The sequence below is a fragment of the Poecilia reticulata genome, chromosome 15, assembly GCF_904066995.2.
Source record: "Poecilia reticulata chromosome 15, P_reticulata-male-v2, whole genome shotgun sequence".
Lineage (NCBI taxonomy): Eukaryota > Metazoa > Chordata > Actinopteri > Cyprinodontiformes > Poeciliidae > Poecilia > Poecilia reticulata.
The window spans coordinates 20665759-20684169 of record NC_088844.1 but is presented as its reverse complement, the minus strand read 5'-3'; the positions used below and the strand labels follow the sequence as shown (position 1 = coordinate 20684169).

Genomic DNA, 18411 nt, shown 5'->3' with positions numbered 1-18411 from the left:
ACAATTGAAAAGGCACAATAGACGAGGGGATTACATAACTTTTGGTCAACAAGCCAGATGATAATATCTGTACAGGAGCCATGAGGACCAAACGGGCCCTCGAACAGAATGTGTCGACCCCGACATGATCCGAGTCTGAACCCACGTGGAGTGTCTGTCCTGCAAGGTGCTGTGATTGTAGCAAGGTGTTTACTCTGTTGACATGCATGAGACAGAAAGGTAAATATTACACTGGGCCACATTGTTGCAAACTTTGTGGCGATGTCTGAATATTTACAGTACTGCAAATTCCAGGTGCCAATAAGTGGAGTTTGCTTCCAAAGCCAGCAGGTTGTTCCTGTGCATCTAAAATACAGGGAATCGACTGGAATCTCATGGAAAAATGCAATTAAATTTCCTCCTTGAGGAAAAAGAACACAATACTACTTCCAATTTTTGTATTTTTTTTTTTTTATATTCAAAGAAATCAACAAGGCAAAAGTTACTTGAGGATTAATGTGAAGGTTTTTCATACAGCTTTGGTGATTAATTCACTAACTTGGGTCTTTTAATGATGCGTTTGAGGTGCTGATGATAAAACATTTAACTTCAGGGACATTCAAAGTAAGAACTAGATAAATAATTTTAAATTTATAATTGATTTTCTCTCATGTAAATAGAAAATTACACATGCAGACAGAAATATATAGATACCTACTGACTAGCTGCAGAGAAGCTGCTCACTTTTCCAACATTCACAAAGATCCCGGCATGACTATGGTTGAATGTGTGACCAATCTGCTCAGCAGAACTAGTGACGTTCAGTGGAACAAGCAAGCTTTCACGATAGTTTAAGAAAAAAAAACACTATTTCTAAATTATTCAACTTTACATCATATAAACAACTAGTGAGTTCAAATAAACTATGCCAGAAGCGGATTAGTGGTTGCCAAAAAGTTATCTTACAACTTTCCTACAGATATTTGGTCAAATATTAGTCAGGTGTATGCTTGTAATTGAGTACATTTTGAGCTCCTGTGGAGACACTTGATCAAGCTGCAGACAGTCATTTGTTTTCTGTCCATCTCCCAGTAAAAGAAAAGGTCAAATTAATCAATAAAATCTCAAGATTCTGAATGAAAACAGATTTTATGGGAGCATTTACAACACAACGGTGTAACTCATTCATTCTGATAGTGTCAAACAAACCACAGATGACAGAAACAGCTTGTTGCACAGTAGCAACCTGAATAAACTTCCACCTGCATGTAATTATTGTTTGGTGATCTAATACGCACAAACACACAGGATAAGGTGAAATTAATCAACACAGAAGCGCAAAAAGGTCCTTCTATAACTTTATTTCTCTTCCACTGTGACATTGACTGTATTTTGTTTCCTGATCAGCTGTTTTATTTCCCTGAGCATCACATTTCCAGGGTAAAAACAAAGTTATTGCAGAAAACAATAGAGAACATCCAGGCTGCAAAATATCTAACTCAAAAAAAAAAGAGATACAGGAAATAATAAAGTGTCATTCTTGTACAAACATTAGTGGCATATTTAGTTTGATGTATGGACATATTTCGGAGGTAATTTCCTGCAGGAATGATGCACCTGGGCACGCATGCAGCACTCATTGGCCAACACTGCTTAACAGGAAATCTAAGAAGCTTAAAAGGCTAATGCCCAAATGGCCCCAGGTAGCTGCACAGCAGAAACAAAGAGCCTTTATGAAAATGCTGTCTGGGAATCAGAAACACGAAGAGACCTAAATGACCACAAATCAGCACACAAGAAGAAACTAATAAATCTAAGCAATTTAATATGGCCAGTTCATATAAGAACTTTTTCTTTTTTTTTTTTTTACTTCAGAACAGATAATAAATTTCAGCTGATAACATATTTGACCGTATAAACATTTTGTGATGAAGGTGAATTCAGGTAAATCAAGGAGTTTCTTTTTGTGAACAAATTTAACAATAAACCTAATGTGTGTTATATAGCTTTGAGTTCTTCAGTTTATGTGAGAAAAGTTACGTTTGTTATTTTATGAAAGCATGGCTCTCTACTTTATCATAATTGAGACAAAACTATGTTTGACACATTTAGCAAATTGGCACAATTTAGCTGTAACTATGATACTCATTATGGAAGCTCATCAGTTTGTTAAATAAAAAAGTAAACCATGGTCTGCCACTAAAATAGTCAAAGCTTTACAAGCTCTGTAAAAAGTTGATATAATTGCCAACAGCTTGATTCTTTTTTTCATAACTTTCGATAAATGTAAATTTAGTTAAAATAAATAAATTCATCTGAAAATACGATCCATTCTTGTGAGGAAGAAATTCGTTTTTCTAGAAAATCAAACTAATTTTCTAGTTATTGTTACTCGCCTTGCACTTTCTTTTCTCTACCTACCACAACAAACCACATAATAAACATTTACTGCCTTCATACCAAATCTTATGTGCTGACAACAGTGATACATTTCGTTTTGGACGTCTCAATTTACGATGTCATTTGGTAACTTGGGACAAAAAAAAAAACAGATACTACTTTAGAAATATATAATTTATCGACAAAAGGGTTTTGTTTTGATGCTCAGATCATACATTTTTATATGTACTGCACTATACTGGTTTTTATGTGATTTTGGTTGCACACTTCTAAAATAACTTTATCTATATCGTTGTTAACGCAAGGTTTTTAGTCCCTCACCCCCTACTTGTTCTGTCCCATTTTACCCGAATTCACCACATCACTGATTGATCAATTGAACCCAATTAGCAGAAGATTTAAAAAAAATAAAATAAAAACAACAAAAACCCAAAGAATCCGCGCTGGGTTTCAGTCAGTCTGTGCGTGAGTCGCTGATGTTCTCCAGCAGTTTATTGTTCTCTAACAAAAGGAGAGGAGCGCTCCGGCTGCCTCCACTGACCTCAGCCAATCCACAGACGCCCACTGGAAATAAATCCGTGTGCAAAGAGAAACTGAGAAGAAAGTGAGAGCAAAATGGCATCTGAACTTGAGCAAAGATGATTTAAAAAAAAAAAAAAAAGAAGAACTCTTATAAACCTGAACTGTATTATTGAATGTTTCCCATCTAAAAGTATAGCCTGCCCCTTTTGGCATTTTAAACTTAGTGACATCTTTTTAAATCCCGACATTCTCTAGAGTTGACCTCCTTCACTTGTCATGTAAATGAAACTAATTTGTCCGTCATGTCTTTCTTCCAACTTAATAATAATAATAACAATAATAATAATAAAGATTTGAAGTCAGGTGTCAGCAGCCTTTGAGGTGCGGAAGTGCTGAAAGTTTGTCTGCTTTCACCAAAGCAGCTGCGTTCTCCACTCCTTTCAGCCACTCTTTGCATTTCCTCACAACGGTCTCATCCACATCCCCGTCCTCGTCCTCGTACTCCACATCGTCGTACTTGTATTGATCGTTCAGCAGAGATATTTTAACAATGGCGGTGATGTCCTGCTGTTCCGCGCTGTCCGTCTTGCCGCCCGGAGCGCAGCACTTGGACGCTCCGTGCGCCTTTTTGGACGGAAAAACTCGCCGGTGCCGAAAGTCCGCGGAGGCGCAGCACTTCTGCTGCTTGGCCATCATCTGCTTTTCCAGGTTCCGCTTTTTAATAACTAGAATGGCTTCAGGAGTGAGGCTGAGCGAGAACTGGATCTCCTTCTTTGTCTCCTCTTTCCCACTGAGATGTCTGGCGGAGTCCATTGAGCTGGAGCGCCTTATTCCCAAGGATGGATCCTGCGGTTTGGGCACCGACAGCCAGGAGCACTTTCCCTGAGTCTCTTGCCCCGAACTGGGCTTCTGCGCTTGGCTTTTATTCTTCTCCGGCTGCGATCTTCGCCCCAGATTCCGCAGGTTTGCCGATGCCCAGGAACTGGGCTGTTTTCCCTTCTCGGATCCAGATTTGCCGGTTTGTTCAGCCTGAGAGTGGCCTGCGTTGGCCTTCTTTTTCCCAAATAGTTCCCTGCCAGGAGAAGAGATCCGCTGTTGGAGGCTGATCGGCGGAAAAGGCATCTTTACGGTCAGAAACAATGAAGAAAATCAAGACATAAAAAGCAGCGAGTGTAGCCCGAAAAGCCCCGCGCAGAGCGAAAACAGGCGCTCTGTAGGCATTATCACCGGAGCGGTGGTGCACCTGTTGTCCACACAGGCTGGAGTAACACACACACACACGCAAACACACACACATCCTGGCTCTTTTATTGTGGATCTGGTGGAGGAGGGCGTGGCTAAGAGGCGCGCCAAACAAAGAAACGGAAAACCTAGTTACGTCATTTAATAGTTTTTTTTAGGGCCTCCACTAAAACAATGAATCATATCAACCTTCTGATGGTCACACATGTTCATATAATCCACTGTTTCTTATTTATTCTCCTTTTTCGGGGGGCGTACGCGAAGTTGTGTTCAACTAATCTCATGTAGAATAATTCATTCCATGTTTGTATTTGCAATTGTGACGTTTATCTCAAGCTCAGGTTTCTCAGATTGCAAAATGGAATTAAATACTATAAAACAAAAGGCTTCATCAATCTGTCTGGCTTAAGGAATCTCATTTTAATATGAAATAATCAAGTTAATCTAGACCAGAGGTAAGATTCAAGATACCTAAAAAAAAAGAAAAGAAAAAAAATAACTTTTTTGTAAAACCTATTTTAGGTTAATCAACTCTAACACCTGCATTGCACAGCTAGATTATTATTATTATTACAATGCTTTCATCTTGAAGTCCTCGTTGACTGGATATGCAAATAAGTAGTAATTGGTATCCAAATTATTAAATTTTATTTCTGGAGCAATGGTGCCGCCCCATGACAAGAGGGCGACCGGGGCAGAGAACCATGTCATCCTTATCAAAAACCAGTTACCAATTCACCACCAGGCCATGAGTAATTTTTCCAACTGTTGTAGTTTGAGTTTACAAAGGATTTTTTAATGAGTCCAGAAGCTTTTAATTATTATTTCATTTTCCACATTTAAAGCAATATAAAATGTCTGATTGGAAACTTCAACAGAGTTTGATATGGAAAGTTATGAATCACTCTACACGAGATTCTTTCAAAAATTAATATGTAAAGTTTAGTGGAAGAAAAATGACCATCTGCAAGACATACTCCAGTTGAGTCTGATGTACAAAGGATGTATGAAGGTACGTTAAGTACGGTGGTGGACCTGTGATGATGGGAACTCGTTTCTTTTCTCAAACTTACTGGTGACATCACAAACTCTTTAAAACCCCATGGCATTTTAAATAAAACTGAAAGCAGCTCGTTTCCCAAATTTACACAGAAACAAACTCCTTCTGCCATGACCAACAGAGTTCTCAGACAGAAATCCTATAGAAAACCTGTGAGATGAAGAGCAGCGAGAAAAGGCCAGGCAGGATCTAGAGAGGCGGTTTGAAGAGGAATAGTCAAAGATCAATGAGAAACATAAAGACAAGGATGAGCTTTCAGGTTGAGATGATGTTACTGCACTCAAAGCTGAACTTACCATTTGCTACAAATTGGTCCATGCATATAATTGTATTTTATATGAAGAAATGATTACACTGTTTTAATGATAGGTGAGAAAAAAAAACGTTTGAACCTTTAAAGTTTGTTTATAAAAGCATGGAAATGAAAATGAGTGACACTTTCTAATAATAAACTTGCAACTTTGACCTGTAACTTGTGCGATTAAAAGGATTTAAGGTTCTAACACAGTTATGAAGACTTCGACATTTCCAGTCAACTTTCAGACTTTTTTTTTTTTATAGCGATCAGGTTTTAAACATGCAACCTGGGGCAAAAGGGAAGGACAATGAGAAATATTTTCCAGAATGTGTGACCCTTGTTCACTACATTGGAGATTGAAATTTTGATGGAAAAGTGTAACTGTTGCTCTGAGGTCTCCTTTGATGCTACGGAGATCAACATAAGGGGAAACCAACAAAACAAAACAAAAAAAACAGAAACACACACACACACACACCACTGGTCAAGTTATTTATTAATCTTTGCAAGACGATTTGGAGCACTAATCTAAAGGGGAAGCCCAGGCGTGTGGGCTCCCTCATCTCTGACATAACCGCAGATTAAAAACTGGAGGAAGCAGCTGGGACTGGAGCAGATTGCGGAGGTCAGAACGCCTCCCCCCCTTCAACCTCAAACTTTATAACGATCCAAAAATAGCAGGCAGATGAAAACAATCGCAAAAAACACGCAACATAGAATAATCATTTCATCCCTGAGATCACAATAATGGATTTTGGTGGATCCCTGCCAAATTAGTTGCTCAAATGAGAGGAGATTGTCTGCACGCAAACCTCCGGCGGCCGAGTGGAGATTGCAGGACGAGAAAAAGGAATGAAGTGAAGAATCGGATAAATCTGGAGAAGGCGGCGTCTTCGTCGCGCTGAGCTGTAGAAACTGTTGGTCCAATGGATTCCCGTTTAACAAAAACCCGCATCGGCAGAATGTGAACATCTGCTCTAAAAAAAAAAAAAAAAGAAGAAAAAATGGGGTAGGCAGAGGCACTGCATCCTCCAGAGGAGGTTGTCACGGCAACCACATCCTCAAAGGCTGCATGCCAACGCAACAGAGGGAGCTGGGTTATTAGGTCATGTCAAAATCACAATGCTCAGAGAAGCGTAATTAACTGGGTCGTCGCTGCATATGGCAGGAAATCACATCTGAAAGCGGAGAAGTGGTGTTTCTTTAATGGCATTTATTGGGTTTGGGGGGGCGCAGGGTGTTGGGATGCACACACTTAAGACCTGTAGACAGGACACAAAGGCAGCAGCGTTTACAAATCTCATTAGGAGAAGAGAAAAAAAGGAAATCTTTAATAGAGATGTAGGAACTATACATCCCAGTGCATAATCAGTAAAGCATTGACTCAAAAAAAAGAAAAAAAACCGTCAGCAATAAAACAAAACATCCAAGAAAATGCTTCTAACTTTTTCTAAGAGGCATTAACACCACTTCAAAAATCCAGAAAAACAAAAACAGAAAGCTTACAAAAAAAGAATAATAAAAAATGTGGATTTGGTATAAATACAGATATTATAATTTCATCATGGTGTTAAGGAACCGTTGTTACAGTTTGTTGTGCATAAGAATAATAATTTTCCTGCACATGACTTCCATAAAATCTTCAGAATGCATAAGAATCTCATAGAATCCCCTTTTCTTAAATATATTAGGCATTAGGCATGATTACAGAAAATAGATGATTTGCACTTTCATTAAGGCTAAATTGCAAAACCTCTAGCTAACCGTTCAAGGCAAGAATTCACAGGTTGAGGCAGAGAGAGGTGAAAAGTGAAAAGGAATAGTGTATAAACATATTTCACAACTGCTTTGTGTGTTGGGACCAGTTTTCATGGAAACTGCAGCATCCAGAGCTTTAATTCAGGCAGGTAGTGAAGCACTTCATCACTGCATCTCTACAAAAAAAAAAGAACAAAAACAGTCACACAGAAACAGCAGGAATAGTTTAAAGCATTATTTCTGAAATAATAACCTGAATAAACAAATCAACTGAGTTCATCTCCATGAGACTAACAACCTTTTCCACCAGCGTTTGGGGTGCGGCTGAATAAGTGAGCACGTTTTGACGGGGAGGAACTCCACGCTCTCAGTCGTGGGGTTCTCCCCAGCTCTAGGTGCGCCATGCTGAATGGCGATGCAACGTGGGAGCCTCACCATGGCAACCACGCATTGTTGCCAAATCCATCTCCTGCCTCTTTGCTTTTGCCATCAGCGTGTTGCTATGCAGACTTCACCTGACCAAGCTGTAAAACGCCGTCAAGGTGAAACGGAGGCGCCACCTGGGGGGTTCAGGGGCCGACAGGAAACCAGTGGATGGATTGTTTCAACGTGGAGCCGTTCTTAACCCACGACTCCCTACAGCAGCGCTCAGCCATCATGGTTTCACTTTTTTTAAGCAACTGAAGCTAATTTTAGATCTCTATAAATAGACACATCTCGGCTTAACGGTCAATTTCAATCACTTAAATGTTGAGATGTTCAGTAACGTTTGACATCACATTTGAAGCCACAAATCACAATGAAATGATTCTGATTTGTCAATGTTGTTTTGGCATTTAATTTAGCTCCATTCACAAAAAACCCCCACTTATACTAATAAATTGTCCCCGTAATTACTGCTATATACAATAATATTGTTGTTTTGAGACTTTTTTCAAATAATTTAAGGAAATAATAATGCAAAGATTGGTAAACTCTAATTTTGTAAAGAACACTGTCAACTGGACATTTTAAATATTTATGAAACTCCACATTAAATATCTAAAACAAGCTTTTGAAAGGAGCTAGCGTCAAACTATGTAACCTATCTTTCGTTATTTCGAAAACCCTCGCCTCATTCTACATATTTTTTCGTAATAGAGTTTATTTTATTCTAAAATCTGGAAATAGAAATAAGTTTGAGTTTACTTTTGTTGGTTTTCATAATTAAACATTTCATGTAGCATATATTTAGAAAACATTCTTTTGCGGCTTGGGTTTTGCTTTGATTTAGATTATTTAAACCTCTGTTTGTGATCTTTGACACATTTACTTTGTGAACTTAAAAATTTACTTATCTACTTTTAATTATTATTATTATTTTACTTTTTCATAAGTTATTGGGATAAAATTACTTAAATCATTACACTCTACAGTTTTTCATTTAGATTCTGCTCCCTGCGTGAATCAGGTGTGTCTAATAATATTGAACAGATTATAATCCCTGATAAAACTAAAATAACTGAAAACCTCACAGAAAACATGTTTTAATTCCTGGGTTGTCAGAGCTTAACTTCACATTTACAAAGTCAAATTTTAAAGTTTGGGTTTAGGGTTTGCTATCTAAACCAGACCTAATCAAACAGAATACATGAGTCCAACATTTACAGTACATTATAAAACTATTTTTCAATTATGTTTGTCATTTAATTTGATTGCTTTGGAGGATTTTGCAACTCCAGTTTTTGAATGCCACTGTCCTGAAACATTCAGATGCTTCCCTGCTCCAACACACCTTAATCAAATGAAAGGTTAATGACCTTTTGGAAAACTTCCTAACATGTCAAGGAGGTAATTCAGTCTTTAGATTCAGGTCTGTTGGATCAGAGGACGACTGAGGTTGAGGACTCCTGCCACACAAGCTCAGATTTTCTGTTTTTCAGACACTAGAATAATGAATAAAATCTGAAAATCCATTTCAATTTGCTCAGTTTTTTTTTGCTTTCCACTCTTGAAAAATTACCAAATCTAATTCCGTCCTCTACAAGTTGCATCGGAGCAACAGCAGCAGCAGCAGCCTAACAGGACTATAGGAAGTGCACATGCAGCGGGTTTTAGTGCCTCCATATATAAACCTTAGAGGTTACTCAAGGTAACAAGGTAAAACACATTAAGGGATCAAGCCTATTGGCCATGTGGTGCCGAGTCTCGACAGGTATGGGTTAGAGACGGGGATGTAAACGTTTAATAGGCACTCAAAGGAGATCAGTGCACTCTGCTGCTCTACAACAACAGTGAGGACGACAGAAAGCCAAGTGATCAAATCAAAATTAAATGGAAAAATGGATTACCGTAAGCAGCTTAGCGAGGAGGGGAAAAAAAAAAAGGTTGACAAATAACAAAAACTGATCACAAGGATTTAGATAACTAACAAATAAATGTGTATTTCTTCAAAGGAATCTGCTTTTCAGGAGGCTGCTGCGGCTCCTTTGTCTTGGTTTTGTTTTGTTGCATTTGTGTTGGGGGAGGGGGATCTCAGGGTGGTTACATGATGTCTCTCAGCTGTCAGGAGAGATTATAGGGGTCACCCAAACACACAAGGCACCTAAAGGGGGAGGAGGGGGATCCAGACTGCTCACCAAATGAGATGTAACCCCACTTACAGCTGGACTGACAAAACGACATCACACCTTCTGCTCGGCTCAACCGGCGCACTCAGAGTGAACAACATTTGATCAGTTTTAAACAGGAAGAAATAAAACGCATCTTTACACTTTGAATCATTTCAGTTTTCCAAAAGAAAAACAAAAACAAGGACTTAAGTCCAGACTACGTCTAATCAAAAATTTGCATCGAGCGTTAACCCTCGAGAGCTTACCATAAGCTCATTACACGCATAAAAGCTGAACTGAAGAAAAAATATTTGTCAAATCTGTCTGAAAGAGCTTTGCGCCACTAAAACTCTATTTATTTTGATATTAGGAACATATTAACATTGCAGGGCTAATGCCTAGAAAGACAAAGAAACAAACAGCTGCCATTTGTTTGACACAGACTGGTCACACTGGTCATAGTGGGCTGGATTAGAGCCATATGGTGGAAGCAAACAGTGGTAAATAAAAACATGTTTTCAAAGACGACTCTTTAAGCAAATTCCTCCCGTTTGTTGTGTGTGCAGTCATTAGAGAATATCCGTGCCGTTTCTGACAAGATTTCAATCAAATGACGCGAGTGGGAGGCTTATTTTCAACATCTGAACAGCATTCAGGAAGGAAAATATTAATATGGACATTATGAAAGGTCACATGCAGAGGGAGCATCGGACTTACCTGGCGAAAGGAATGTAAGAGATGCTATACCTGGAAACACAAAAACAGGACATAATTACTGATTATAGCTACTAAAGCACTTTATACAACTTTATACTGAAAATTTATTTTGATTATATTAAGTAGAAAATCAATTTTTACAGAATGTATCTAATAAACTAGGAATAGTTTTTTTCCCCCTGACATTCTGGAGTCGTCTTGGGATTTCTAAAACAAGGATATAAAACTAAAATGTAACTTTTGCAAGTTGTTTAGCCTCAATAAAAAAGTTGTGTCCTTGAAATGTAGTTCATAGCAAACTATTAATAGAAGAAATCTTTATTTAATCATAAAGCATTGCAAAAGTATTCAAATCCCGTTAATTTTGTCACATTATGACACTTTACAGCCATAAACTTCAATGCAATTGGTTTGGATTTTAAGTGACACCAATACAAAGTAAAACATTGTAAATGGGAGGGAAAGTGATACATTTCATATGGATTTACTGTAATCATTGCATTAAGTGTTTGACAGACTTCCACTGCAAACATCATTTGAGCTCTTATTTTAATCTTAAGAAGCGTTTTTTTTTTATTTATTAAACCTCTAAATACGTGAGCAAATGACAAAATAATCAACCAAAGACTGGACGACTTCTTAACCCGTCTTGTTAAGCAAATATTTAACCTGTCATGAAAGAAAAACAAAGCAAGATTCTTTCTTTAGCAGCTCCTTTTGCTGTGAAGCTTCTGACTCAGTCATGAATTAAGTTCAGTTCTCAGCCTGACAAATGGACTTTGCCCACCTTTCTGAGGGTCAGTGGTGACTTCTTACAAAACAACGCTCACACAAATGTCTGAGTGTCTGTGTGGGAGTGCGCCAAGCGCGATATGTGTGACTTGTGGGTGCCATGGCAACGCCTCTGAGGACACAGGCTGACAGGAGACGAAGGTAGGAGAGACAGGTGGGGCTGAAGCAGAGACCCATCACCTTCTTGAGCATTTGCAGCTGTGAGCTACTGGAGTCACACTGATTGTTAAACTACTGGTGGAAAATCTTCTTAATTCTAACATTTAACATGTTCCTAAATCAGACATTTATTTAGCACAAACGACATCAATATGTAGCTGTAGTAAATATACATCTGCATTGTTGTAGGAAGGTGTTTCTTCTGTTTTTGCGTCTTTTCATCATTTCTAATCAACTTCTGTCACAACATAGCATGATGCTGCCACGACCATGCACCACAGCTTTTTGCAAACAAACCCAAAAAGTTCAACTATGTTGAATCATTGTCAGTGTTGGCAGTGAACAATAACCTGAGTGAATACGAGAAGTTCTCCAATTTATTACAGCTAAAGACACTATCCAAACCAGCCAGGATTTATTTGAAAAAGTAATCAAATTACTTATTTAGAACCAATTTGACAACATGAAGTAGGCTCCAATATCATAACAAATGGTGAAACATCCTGTCTGAATGTTACAGCTTATATCTGAATAGTTCAAAATAAGTAAATAAATGGTTTTAAAGACTCAAATGAACTTTTATTGATTAGGATGATGTGTCATAACCTTAAACAGGATGTTCATATTCAAACCCCTCCAATATGGCTACATTAAAACAACTCTGCAAAGAGGAGCATGCATTTTGTACTCATTCTAGATAGATTTCTCTAAAATTAAAACTTCAGTTTGTCAAAAATCTAAAATATGTACAAGGAAATCACTTTTTTGTCCTTATGGCAAAGATCTTACATATTTTAAAGCATCCATACTTTCTCAGAATCAAGTTTCTGGAGCCCATTGTGTTTTTTTATTTTAAGATAAACCGATTAATACCGACCCTATGGCTCACAAATTAATTTTTATACTGTCTTTGGAGATAGAAGTGGTAGAAATGATAAACTATATGGATGGATGGATGGAAAATTGCTTGGCTTAGACTGAAGTTTTGGACATTTAGTTCAAGTAAATTCAGACAGACCAAAGTTTGTTCTGGTAAGAAACAGCTGAGACCAAACTGAAGGTCAGCCTTACCAGGTCATTGCCAAAAACTGCAGAATACAGAAGATGATTGCCAGTCCCTTTTTATGCCACTGTAAAACATAAATGTGTTAAAATAACAGTTTCAATGAGACAATAAAAGGGATCTGTAAGTTTTTTTAAAAATCTAAATCTGCTGAAATCTCACCCAAAACACTGCACAAAGTGTTAAGACAAAGCAGAGCTGATGGGAGGAGAATACAAACAATCATCACTTTGTTTTACATTTACAGGAAAAGTAAACTTCAACACACAAAATCTACTGAGAGAAAGTAGCCGCATTATAAAACAGATGTTATTTGCTACAGCAAATTGTTAACAGTTCCAAAAAGGACATAAGATAATAACCAGAGAACCATGAATAAACTTTGACCTACTAAACACAAAATGGATATTATTGCAAGATAGTGTCAATATACTGAAACATATCCACTTTATTGGATAAAACCGAGGAGCAAAAGTGGATATTTACCAGCATAACAATGGTTGCTATCAGTCTTGTTGGTTCAAACATCCTCTTCAGTTGTTTTAATGGTCCCATCAAGAAACAAGTGCTTTAAAAATACAAAAAAAGAGACAACATGTCTGCTGTTAATATGAAGCACAATAATTAAAAGGTTCATTGTGTACAGTTTACTTTTTAATTTGACAAAATAAGGCAGCACACATTTTCTCCCTCCAGCCCAACACAGTTACCATGTGTTGGTAACACATGGTAACTTTCAGATCCAAAAAATAAAACATCCTCACTCTATATGACTGACATGATCAGCCAAAAGTGACAGACTGTTGGATCTCTACGTGAGGCATTGTAATTTATGGCCGGTTTCATCATGGCTAGAAAACCACTGGAAAACTCAAGATTGTTACAGAACAATTTGAGTTTAAGATGATTTTTTATCTTTGTTTCATCTTAAACACTGATGTTGGGTGTAAAAAGGCAGTATAAAGACTGTATTGGTCGCTGCAGCTTTTTGACTGTGTGAAGCAGAGAATAGTTCTCTCACACGACGCCAATGTAGGGAAAAGCTGAGCGTAAAACAGGAAGATCATATAACGCTAGCATAGGGTGATACCGATTAAAACTTTTATCGTATTTCGTTGTATTTATTGCAATAATGATAAAAGTGACAAAAAAGTATTTACAACTTCTTTACAGTCTCTTTTAGACAAAGTATGTGTCTGTGACTGCATGTGTCTTAGGGCTGCACAATATACTGTATTTTGCAAATAAATCATTATCACAATATTCTTCAAGACACCAGTCTTAAATAAAAAAAAAATTCAATTATTAAAAGCACTTGGCAACTACATTTCATTACATATTACAAATATTCACTGGCACCCTCATGGACCCAGTGAGATCAAAATGAACAATCCTGAAAATACTGTCAGTTTTGGGGGTTTTCAAACTTCATAAATTGGAGTATACCATTTGCTACAAAAAATTATAATTCCTATCACGACACAAAAAAAACTTCGCAAAAGACGGTGAATGATACTAAAAATGGTCGCCCCTAAGTTTGCCTTAAATAATTATTTGTCCACGCAAGATTTACTGGAGCCTCAAGCAAACAAGTTATCATCAAATGATCAACAAGGCATATCAAAACAGAGAAAACCAGCCAAACTCACAGCAAGTGAGATGCTTACTGAAGACTTTATAAGGCATATAATCGGTAATGGAGACTTTTTTAGACATATTAAGATGTGTAACTTAAGGTGAATTCCTGTCTAAACATTACATAATTTTAAATTCATAAGTGAAGTTTTTAATTTGTATTTTAAAGGGACCCATATATAAACAATAAAAACCACCTATTTTGCAGTCTAGCATTGATCAGCATTATCCAGAACACTCTTATTGTTTAATATAGCTCTTAAACCAAGTTTCCAAAAAGTTAACTGGGTTACAAAAATCCATTAAATGGTTGAAAAAGTATTTTTTTGTGATATCCAAAAGAATGATTAACTTTATGTCCATGCCTGCAGGAGCTTGTTGTTGGGAAAAGCATTTTCTCAATTGGACTCGATTCTTGACCGGAAGAATATGAAAGTGGTCCACGTGTAAAAATGCCTCGTGCTAATTAAGCACAAAGATAGTAACTCAAATTTCTCTTTCCAAGAACTGAGAAATTTCTTCGATAAGTCACAAGACGAGAAATACGCTAAAATAAGCACACACACACACACACACACACCATCAGTATGACTAAGATTAAATGGTTTGTCCAAAGGGTTCAATTTAACTCAACATGCTGCAGTAATTATGGGTTCGGCGCTTCCTGTCCATCCGCACGATGACGCAGTTAGAGCCGCCTTGCACATGATGGATGTTTTACGTCAGCGTAGTTAAAGAGACGAAGGCTTTCCCAACTGGTGAGGCACAGCTGAGTGGGTAGCAGGAATCACTTGGGTGTCACATCTGTTAGATGAGACATTAAGAGCATGTTGACGTAGACTGTGTAGACTGATCAGAAGAGAGGGTCTGCTGCCGTCTTTCCCTTGTTACTCCAACTGTTCAGTGTGACAGAGACACGATGTCCACGCACATGCTGCTCCTGCTTACTGATGGGAAGGAAATCTGTCGTCTCCGAAATCTACGGCTGACTGTAAAAAGGACTCAGGCATTCACCCATAAATGGGGTTTGCTCAGATGAGAGGAAATGTTTTTATTGATCTGTTTTTCTACACACGAAAGAGGACTTTTATAAACATATTTTATTAAAAAGAGAATTTAAAGCAGTGATTTCACTGTAAATCTCACCACAGGTGCACTTTAAACTCAAAGTTTGATGGGATGAAAAAAAACTTACTTTCAAGTGTGTTTTTTTCATCCCTACCATAAATGAAAATTGGCTAAACTTGCCATCAAGTGAAACAAGTCATGCTGTTAAATTGATATGCTCCGTTCTCTACAGCGCCTTACCTGGACAAAGCTGCAATATTTCCAAGTGTGTAGAAGACAGCAAAAAGCTTGATGCCGGGACCAGGAAGGAAGAGCAGTGCTGAGCCCTGGGAAAAAGAAAACAATAGAAAAATATCTGTGAGCTGCAGAGAATAATATCCTGACACATTCATTAGAGGTCTAAGACAAAAGAACACAGTCATACTGCTGAGTCAACAATTCATTATTAGACTATAAATTTTGGACAACTTTGTAAGAATGTAACTAAGCTAAAAAAATGTTTGGTGCATTTTATGAATTCACAGCAGCATAGCTGTTTATATTTGTGTACATATCTACATGTAATGGACAACTACCCATAATGAAAACTAGGAAAACAGAGCAACTAAGCACAAACTTAATGTTCCATTTCCTTCAAGGTTTGTGCAGTAAGTTTAGATTTTTATAAATTAAAAATATACTAAGCTAGTATAGTGTCTAGCAAAACCATTCATGACTTTTGACTTTTTCCTTTAGTGTGTGACAAACATTTGTCAGTTCTTATAAATGGATATTTTATAGAGTCATATTTTATTGCAATTACAGCTGCAAATCTTTTGGGGTGTTTCTTGTGTTGAGCATGTAGAGGAAGACATTTGGCCCGATCTTCGCAGCATAATCGTTAGCACAGTCAGACAAGATAGACAACCCACATGAATATAAAGTTTCAAGTCAAAATGTCAACTAGGTTTGGGTCTGGGCTTTGATTGGGCCATTTTAACATAACTGGCTGTGTGTTTAAGGCTGAAAGATGAGCCAGTGAAGTGCAACGTTAGTTTTCTGTCACATACAGCATTTAGGTCAAAAAGTAAACAGTTGGTCTATCTAACCAGAGCACCTTTGAATTTGCTACGAATATGGCTTGTGGAAAACATGGTTTTTGGGTTAGCTCTATTTAATAACTATATTACCAAGCCATCTGCTAGTTTAGATTTGGATTTAGTGGTATCAGAGTAAAGAGGACTGAACATAAAATAAAGTGTAAAAGTATGTGAGAAACTATGCACTAACTTGCATTCGTCTGTCATAAAATCCATAGAAGCTTGCAGTTTCAACACAAACATCTGCTTTTTGAGTCAGTGTGAATTATCACAATTAAGTGCGTGATACCAGACTTCCTCTATTATGAACCGTATGCACCAACTGATTATGTCAAGGTATTTTAAGTATTAGTTCAGGTGTGAATCTCCAATTAGTAAGCAATTGCCATTTTAGCTGATTTTAGTTTAAAGTGAAAAAAAAAAGAAAAGAAAAAAGAACAGGAACTTGAAGATGGTGTGCATTCTCGGTTTCCTCTCAGAGCTGCAGAGACACTCACGAGTATGGAGAACAGGATGCCTCCAGCAAAGCATATGACAAACCATTTCACCCTGGTGCTGAAGCTGAGGGAGCTGCCATCTAGAACCTGGTGAGAACAATGGGAGGAAGTCACACGACAAGAGTAATGACCCGCAGGCCTTGCACGGATATTCAGTCATGTTGGCTGGAGCCAAGCATTTTTACAGCTACAGAGCACACAGCGGCGCTGTTTTTCAAGAAAAGTCAGAGCAAAAGTACGTTAGCAAATAAACGTACAGGTTGTAAAATAAAACTTTAGCTGGAATCAAAGTGAAAACTAAGCAGCAACTTACCTTGTATCCTCTTAAATGTGAAAGCATGCAAAAGTGTAGACAAAACAGTTAGCATTTTGAGCTAACAAGAACATGGAAGCTAATTTAAAAGCAACATGACTTACAAATATTGTGGGAAATACGTATAACTAACGACTAAAAAGTAAGCATTAGCTGTTAAATTCATAAACCGCGAACAATAAGAAAGCTACATTATAAGAAATGCATTGTTGATAACTCAAATTTAAATGTGCTGTCTGAGACAGGAAACTATACTTTCTGAACGGAGTTAGCATTAGCAGCTGACCTGTGCAGTTAGCCCGAGTTCTTCATTATCCTCCCGGCCGCTCAACACACGTCGAAGCTTATCCATCGCTAAAACTCAAATGTGTAAACCTGTTAGGAGAAATATTCACGTCTTAATGTCCAAACTAAACACTGTCCGTGGGTACGTAATGACTACTATCGCTGACATTACACACTTCCTGGCTTCCTGAACGTCTATTCAACTAGCTGATCGGGGATCAGTTTAAAGACAGTCATTATGAGACCTGTTTCCTCAAAGAGGTGTTTTGCTAACAGACCCCGGACCAGACGCTTACAGCAACTAAACTACACTTCCTCAGAGCTGTTTGCTGCTGGTTTTTCATAACGGTGTTGCGAAAAACTTTCTGAAGATGAATTAATGGGAGGTTTTTTTCAGTTTCGTCGAAAACTGTTTAGATAATGTAGTGACATGTTGTTGACCCTGCATAACCTACTGTAAAAAAAAAAAACAAAAAAAACCTCCCATTGTCACATACTACAAAAAATACAGGGAAACGTCACACATTTTAACATTTAAAAGTTTCACTTTTGACTAAATTATATGACGTTTGACAAAACTCTAAAACTCAAAACTAAGGTTATGCGTTCTCATTTTCCATTGTCGCCATCTACTGGAGATATTACGAAAGTAAAGCACCAACGACGGATAATCTTCTACTTCTATGTTTACTGGCAGTTTACAGATTTAGTGTATTACCGCCATCAACTGGCGGCGTAATGCAGAAATTCAATTTACTGTATCCCATATTTTTAATACGCTAAAATAACTATATGACTCTAAAATAACTACCTATACATGCACATACATGCTAAGTCCTCTCAGCCAATTTTGTGTCTTTTAAGTGGTTGAATTATATCTTATTATTTATGTTTCCCCCAACAGATAATCCATTCTTATAAGTCATATGTATGGCAGGGTGATTCTGTATCTT

At 37.6% G+C, this 18411-nt stretch overlaps 2 protein-coding genes and 1 long non-coding RNA gene across 3 annotated transcripts in view; 1 reads left to right on the top strand and 2 right to left on the bottom strand.

Annotated features, from left to right (window-relative positions):
• The window catches only part of LOC145555013 (uncharacterized), a 273441-nt gene that overhangs the window by 247731 nt on the left and 7299 nt on the right, over positions 1 to 18411 (top strand). The gene's annotated exons all lie outside the window — the stretch shown is intronic.
• prr18 (proline rich 18) lies at positions 3151 to 4166 on the bottom strand. Its single transcript, XM_008429938.3, has one exon. The coding sequence runs from the start codon at positions 4021 to 4023 to the stop codon at positions 3268 to 3270; it is 756 nt and encodes a 251-aa protein (XP_008428160.1). The 5' UTR covers positions 4024 to 4166; the 3' UTR covers positions 3151 to 3267.
• sft2d1 (SFT2 domain containing 1) lies at positions 7075 to 17737 on the bottom strand. Its single transcript, XM_008429937.3, has 8 exons — positions 17460 to 17737; positions 16861 to 16947; positions 15525 to 15610; positions 13068 to 13149; positions 12744 to 12779; positions 12590 to 12648; positions 10568 to 10597; positions 7075 to 7435 (listed from the first exon to the last, which is right to left on the bottom strand). Exons 1-8 carry the CDS (start codon positions 17523 to 17525, stop codon positions 7396 to 7398), a joined length of 486 nt encoding a protein of 161 aa, XP_008428159.1. The 5' UTR covers positions 17526 to 17737; the 3' UTR covers positions 7075 to 7395.

Excerpts from the sequence above, each read along its gene's own strand:
- prr18 (XM_008429938.3), bottom strand. The coding sequence starts at position 4,023 with ATGCCTTTTCCGCCGATCAGCCTCCAACAGCGGATCTCTTCTCCTGGC.
- sft2d1 (XM_008429937.3), bottom strand. The coding sequence starts at position 17,525 with ATGGATAAGCTTCGACGTGTGTTGAGCGGCCGGGAGGATAATGAAGAA. Across the intron at positions 15,611-16,860 it reads GCATCCTGTTCTCCATACTC|GGCTCAGCACTGCTCTTCCT; the intron begins GTGAGTGTCTCT and ends TCTTTTTCCCAG. Across the intron at positions 10,598-12,589 it reads CAGTTTTTGGCAATGACCTG|GTATAGCATCTCTTACATTC; the intron begins GTAAGGCTGACC and ends TTGTGTTTCCAG.